Below are 7,205 nucleotides of genomic sequence, written 5' to 3' on the forward strand. Positions count from 1 at the left end.
TAGGGAAGGAGAAAGAAAATGTTACAGGTAAAGAGAGAGTATCTGCTCTGCATTTTTCCCGCTGCACCTAACTTTTCTCCTTGCATTTCTAGGCCCTGATGTCTCTGTTTGTTCTGGCCTCCAAAGACGGGTGGGTGGACATCATGTATGATGGCCTAGATGCTGTTGGAGTTGACCAACAGGTATATTTTCTCTGTTAACTGCTGTTTAAAAATAAATTCCTGAAGAGGCCACTGGATGGCCTTTGTTTTCCCAAGTTGGTAGTCTTTGAAAGCCATGACCAAAGTGCAGTTTGGGTCTAGATTTCATTTTTACCATAATTTTTATCAGAGAGAATGCATGGCAAGGAGTGAAATAAATTCAAGCCCATCTACTAACCATACTTCAGGGCGAAACTCTGCCATGAAAGAAATGTAAATAGGTTTTGGCACCCACAGGCTGTGCTTGCAGTCATGTTCTCCATAGCTATAACACAGGGAGCAATACCAAACTGATTGGTGTGGGGGGGTTGCGAGCCGAGACGCTTCTTGAGCACCTCAAGAGAAAAGCACTGCTTTGGATATGTGCAGGGTAGTATGATTACCAAGTTGAGACAGTTGTATAGGATGCAGCTGGCCTGTTTCTTGGTCAGTTTATGTGATGCCAGTATGCCAGTGACTAGTTATTTTTTGGGTGCCCAGTTTGAACTTTGTGAAGGAAGGGCTCTGATAGTCAGGCAGTCCCTTTTGGGCCTGTAAAGCATCTTATTTTCTACCCACTTTGAAAAAGCAGGCCTTACTGCTCCAACTACCAGCTCTGGTTTATCTATCCTCTGCTCATCGTGATTCCATGGGCATTTCTCTCTCTCTCTCCCTCTCCCCTTCTCTCCCTCTTTCTCCCCCTCACTCAATCCTGTAGCCGGTCATGAACTATAACCCTTGGATGCTCCTCTACTTCATCTCCTTCCTGCTGATTGTGGCTTTCTTCGTCCTCAATATGTTCGTGGGCGTCGTGGTGGAGAACTTTCACAAGTGTCGGCAGCATCAGGAGGAGGAAGAAGCCAAGAGACGCGAGGAAAAGAGGCTTCGCCGGCTGGAGAAAAAGAGAAGGAGTAAGGAGAAACAGATGGCTGGTCGGTAGTCTTTCCACATCTTTCTGAGTCCTGCTTGACCTTTGACTCAGTTCCCTACCTCCCTGCCTAGCATCCGATGATCATTCTCCCCCCAAAAGCATGTCCAGCTACAAAATCTGCATGAAGGAAATAGTGCCATTGTAGGCTGAGCAAGGAGCCCTGGAAACTTTTTTTTTAGTGGCTGCATGATTTGCAACAACCTTTCTGCAGGAGGTTATTTAAGAAATAAAGCAGATCCATAGCTTCTTCGATAGCAGAAGCTTAGTACTACACAAATAGTGACAGCTGCAAAGATCAACAGTGCCAGACCGTGCCATCAATCTTCCATGTCTCGAGCACTGTTGCTGATAACTGGATTCACTATTTGGTTTATTACAGCCTTGTAATGCCAGAGCGACATTACCTGTCCCATTTATCAAGTAGGTTTATTTATTGGCAAAGTAGCGCCAGTGCTATTCAAGGATGTAATAAAGTAACGGAGCTGTCCCATTCTAGAAACGCTTAAAAAAAACACCCTTATAGGTACATAGTATTGCACTTGCTTGAGAAATACAGATTAAAAAAACAAAACAAAACCCCCAAAGTTCAAGAAGATAAATTAACCAGACAAAACATCATTGATGTGAATTGAATCAAATAACAGAGCTTGACGTAGAAACTTGCAGCCCTCTTAAAACATTTTAAGCCCTAGTTTTGCTATATTGATGAGAGCAAATGAGGCCTATGCACTCTGTCACAAATCTCAAAAGACTGATCTTTTTCTTTTTACTTGAGTTTTTGTTCGGTTAAAAAAGCAGGTAAAGCCATTCAGGTCAGAGGTCACAGGTCAGAGGTACTCTTCTCCATCTTGCATGCTTTCTATTCTGGTTGAACCTTGTCAAATACCTGTGTTCTTCATGGTCTCGCTCCTGTTACCCTCGTCATTCAGTCTCCTTGCTGCTAGTCTCCATTTCTCTTTTCACATTTCTTCTCTATCTTGGGCAGACATCGGTACTGTTGAAGCGTCTGTCTCTGGGCGTTTGTTCTGAAAGCCAGTAATATTAAGTGTTTGCTTTTCTTTCTTTTAACGGTCTGAATGGTTTATAAACGGTGTGATGAGGTTAAGTATATGACCGCAGCACAAATGTACAACTGACTGAAGCCTCCAATCAGAAAGCACTTGAGCATGCAGATCCATCCCTTTTCAGTCCAGCACTTTAGCACATTAAAGCATATACTTGATCCCCCTGAAATCAGTAGGACTTGACACACGATGTGCACTCGTGTTTTCCCGTGCGCGCTGCCTTCCCAAAGTAAGCCCAAGACCCCAGGCTTACAGTCAGAGCTGCCTGGGTACAATCCCATTCCCGTATCTGCATTGATTTCACTGCAGGAGCTGGGCCTAGGGAGGGAATATTGTGGGCGCAGTATGGCATCCGTAATTCCTACTCAAACCATTGGGTCTACCCAAGAAGAGACATTGCCTCAAATCCTTCCTAAGTCTTACAAGATTGTCAGTACTGTGGAGTTGCCCTCATGGTGGAGACCTGTTTAATAAAACCCATATTGGTGGACCTTACTGCTGAGCCTCAAATAAATGGGGTACAGCTGCTGCGGTGGAGGCTAATTTTCCTCCAAATAATTTGCCTAGAAAGCAGCTTAGGTTACTTCGAGTTCCCAAACACAGTTGCTGACTGAGTTCAGATTCTTTGGAAAATGCAGTTACATATTGCATGCAAATGTCCCTGATTAAAAATGGTCTTGGAAAGCATATGTTTTAAAATTTCCTTAGGCCAAAAGGAAGGTTGAGATCATTAATAATCTTATTTATAATACTAAAAGAAACCAAATGGGTGGAAGACATGAGGACGGGCAGTTTCCTGGTGGGAGAGAATCCCAAGATATCATTAGACATGTGGCTCTTTGCGTTCAGCTCTGTCAAGTGTTAATTAAAGAAGCAATAAACCAGGGAGGAACAGATATTGCTGAAGACCAAACACTCGGCGAGGCTTTGTTGAAGAAGGACACGAGCCCCTCCCAAGCGTTTTGGAACAGAGATTTTTCTCAATTCCCGCTCAGAAAAAATGTTGTTTTTGATTGGCTTTTGCACTCAATGACAAATAGCCGTCATTGCCTTGCATTTAATTATGTGATTGTAACCAGCACACCATTTCCAGATTAAGGCCTCAAGTCTGCTGTTCCCTGCAGGAGGGAAATTCTGTAGCAGCCAGTCACTAAGTGCCAAATTTGATTTATGATTTTTTTTTTCCTAGGCAGCCATGGGTGCTTAACTGACCACGTGACCATTTTTAATCAGAGCCTATTTACATATTAGTACCTGCACTTCATCTCAAAGCCATGGGGGCCTAACAACACAGTGATTACAAGGCAAATACGGCATCCATCTGAGCAACATGGACAGCGCGCTGCCTCTGCCCCAGTGAAATCCCTTCCCATGTAGACGGCTCACTCAAACCCTGTTTTGGGGGCCAAGAGGTGCACAGGCCTTGTGCTAGGGTGAATTTCACCCATGGAAAACTCCTGTCATTTAAATCAATGCAATCTTACTGATTCCCACTGGGGTTGCACTGGTATAAACTGGAAGAGGTTCTGGCCCTCCATTTAATCCTACTGGTTTGGAATGGGTGGGGATCGAATACCCGATTCTAGCCCCCGGAAGGATAGCCAGGTGCATATGTTGCAAGGTGTGCCCGCGCCAGAACCGGTGCCGAGCTGACTAGTGGAATAGAGAAATGTAGAAACTGCTGAAGGGGAATGAAAATCTTGTTGCGTGTCCTGCTGGATGATTAATATCATTTCATTCTTTTAGATCTAATGCTGGATGATGTAATAATGGAGAGCTCAGCCAGTGCAGTGCAAGGTACTGGGAAGTCTTAACGTCGCGTCTCACTTGAATGGCGGTGCTGTGTAACTAACGGCTGGCCAATGCTTCTGTGAGGCATCCCACTAAACTGTGTGTGGTGCAAGTCTCGTTTGCTCACTTCATGGCACACGTATATCTTTTGAGCTGGCAGGTCTCCTGGCCTGACTCGGGACCAACACTTGCAAATCCTTAATTTGCACCTTCATCATATTTTTTTTCCCCCCCTCTATTTTTTCTCATTTTTCTGATTTTCATTAAAACACTGTCAACCTTTCTTTTTTCCCTTCTTTGTTTGTTTTTGTTTTCTTTTTTTTAAATTTTGGAGAATAATGACTGGATTTTGAATAGGGTCCATGCTAACTTCCTGACCAGAAACTTTGGGAGCTCCTGGGGCTTCTGCAGCAGTGCCTCTGCAAGTCGCACGTTTTGGCAAGAGTAGGTTATTTCTGCAGTCTCAGCTTTATGGCATCTAGCTTAAAGAAGCCAGAGCAGTTAAATCAGGATGAGATTCCCATGCAAAGTAGTAGCGCAAAGCTTTAGGAGAGGGGTGGGCAAAATGCAGCCGGCGGGCCAGATGCGGCCCACCAGCCCATTCTATCCGGCCTGCGGGGTCCCTAAAAAATTTAGAAAATTAATATGCATCTGCCCCTGGCTGCCTGTCATGCAGCCCTTGATGGCTTGTCAAAACTCAGTAAGCGGCCCTCCACTTGAAATAATTGCCTGCCCCTGCTTTAGGGGGAACTTAGGGTCCATGTGGTTAGCTCACAAGAACCCTCTAATGCCCAGCTCCACCAGGGCCAGCTAGATAAGATGAAGGGATTATTACCATCATGCTCAGAGCTTCCTGTGGAGGGTACAAGGTTTTTCAGACTGGCTGAATGCTCTGTGTGAACACCAGTGGTCCCTTGAGAAGGTAGGCATATTCCCTGAAGGGGCTCCCAAACCTTCCCCTCTATCCAGCACAGCACAGCTTTAGGAGTAGCTTATGCAGAGGTCACTTACTCAACCTGACACTATGTACATCGGCACCTCCCGTTAAATGGCCTCATAGATGGCCCTCAGATTGGTCTGAGCATGCTTTGGCAAGGAGGGCTTGACATCCCTGTCAATAAGCCAGTAAGAGCAAGTGCCGCCAGGTTCTCATTTCTATGCAGACTAGATACGAGGCCCTAGGGAATCAGGGGAAGGTTGTCCATTGACTCCATTGGGAGCAGAGACCCCGATGTTAAGGTAGCCCCTTTTCCCCACTATGGCTAGTCATTTTTTTTTCAAATGTTGTTGAAATCTATTGCCAAAAGTTCACATTTCAATGAAAAAAAAATTTTTTTAACTGTTTTCCTGATTTCTAGTTAGCTCTGTTCACCTTCGCAGCCTTGTCTTTAGTAGAATTTTTACGTTTCTCTTGAACGGTTGACACCTCCTAATACATCAGACTGCTCTTTTCAATCCAGTGAAACAAAAAAAATGCACCTTCCCCAGGAAAGAAAAGGCAAGCTTCTGCTCCTATAGCTGAGTTCCTAGTTGCACCCGAACCTGTCTGCTTATTCACGTCCCCTCTCTCCCCCACCTCCCCCCACCCCGGTCCATTCATCCATTCACTCATTCATTCACCAGAATGGTGCTTTCAGGCTGCAAGTCTTTTCCTTCTCTATTTGTTTCATTTGCAGAATAAGTTTTGATCCGGCAAGTTATTTTGCTTGAGTCATACTGTAAGGAAGACTTTTAGCCTAAGTCAAGATTTGTTAAGGATGAAATAACTGTATTGATAGTTTCAGTGGAAAAGGTGCATTTGCATAACTGTGCCCATAACTTTCCTCACCACTTGAAATGGTAAGTCCTCATCCCGCTGCACTCAGTCAGACAAACTTCCCTTGGGAAGTGAGAGGGAGTGTTGCTGGAGTACAGTCTGCAAGAGGAAGCCCACTGGCCTTTCATTCATTGCAGAGAAACAGTTCAGGCACTTAGGTAAGCAGAGGTTTTGAGAAAGTCCCGGCTGAGAGAGAGCCCCAACATGCTTTACTGAATCCTGAATCTCCTTAGCCTGGCTGTTTTTTGTAGTTTTATTTCCTTGCATCCATCCTCCCAGTTATCGTTAGCAGACCCATCCTCCACGCCTCAATTGGATACCACGGCCTGAGGGAGGAATAAGGGAGTCGAGTCCTTTGGTGACCTTTTCTTTTGGTTTTATTTTTGGTTTTAAGCATCTTCACTGCATCCGACTCCTTTTCTGGTCACCCACAGCTATATCTAAGACATTTTTATTTGGTTTTTTTAATACGCTGATCTCATTCCAAAACCAGCCATTATCCAATGCAGACTCAGAAAGAGCCATACAGTTTGCCTTTAAAAGTGTGTGATTGTCAGACCTGTGCTTTGTGTTTCCTTTTGTTGTCTTTTATTTGGAACCAGCATTATTGAATATGCCATGCTGCTCTTCAGTCATCAGAATGAAAGGATAGAAAGATGCCTTTCAGAGCCTAACCAGGTGTGATGCTAGGGAATCAATATTGATGCAAACCTGCGGGAGCTTGATGAGAAATCTGAATTTGAGAACCAAGACCTTCCATGTGTCTTTGCATTTTACAAAGGGCTTCCTGTACTTTTATGTGAAGTTGAGATGGAGTAGTGTGTGCCTGTGCACTGTTTCTCAGTGTTGAGTTGAGATTTATTTTGCACCTCCGTCCGATCACAGCTGACACTTCTCAGTGGGAATAACGTATCGCTTTCCATTTTGCTTGAAAAGTGCCATCCAGTGCCCTAAAAGGAGAACAAAGCAATGTGTTTAAATGTGGACGTTCCTTCAGTGCAAAATATTTTTAACCGAGTAACAGTCTTCATACAGTTTGTAAATCCAGCTGCTGATTTGGCTCAAAGCTCTTTTTTTTTCCAGGTGTCCAGGCCCCAACCTATACTCCTCTGTCCCTAAGAAATGCATCCTCCTGCCATAGAACAGGGGTCCCGCTGGAATTCTTGCCTCTCTTTGAATTCCACCTACCGCTGACTGTGTCGCCCAGTGCAGTTCTGCTCCGAAAAGTGACTATGGAAAAATGGCAGCGTTTGGATGAATGCTTTCTCCCTCAAGTGTCCGAATACATTTTGTAGCCACAGAGCAATGCAGTTAGTAGTCAGGGGCTTTGATGGTATTCTGGCTGCCGTACCACAAACAGAATCCCTTGCTAAATTCTAACCGTGCCATTTTCGTGGCTGGGGGGGAGAGCGGGGCGGGGGCCG

The 7,205-nt window shown here is 44.8% G+C and overlaps 1 protein-coding gene across 1 annotated transcript in view; it reads left to right on the plus strand.

Annotated features, from left to right (window-relative positions):
- LOC102382057 (canalicular multispecific organic anion transporter 2) overlaps positions 1-7,205 on the plus strand; it is a 361,044-nt gene that overhangs the window by 234,800 nt on the left and 119,039 nt on the right. The window contains exons 25-27 of the mRNA XM_014518064.2: positions 93-182; positions 898-1,090; positions 3,921-3,971. Coding sequence (XP_014373550.1) covers positions 93-182; positions 898-1,090; positions 3,921-3,971 — 334 coding nt within the window. The remainder of the gene's footprint in view (positions 1-92; positions 183-897; positions 1,091-3,920; positions 3,972-7,205) is intronic.

Source organism: Alligator sinensis, unplaced genomic scaffold (genome assembly GCF_000455745.1).
Source record: "Alligator sinensis unplaced genomic scaffold, ASM45574v1 scaffold876_1, whole genome shotgun sequence".
In the NCBI taxonomy this organism is placed as follows: domain Eukaryota; kingdom Metazoa; phylum Chordata; order Crocodylia; family Alligatoridae; genus Alligator; species Alligator sinensis.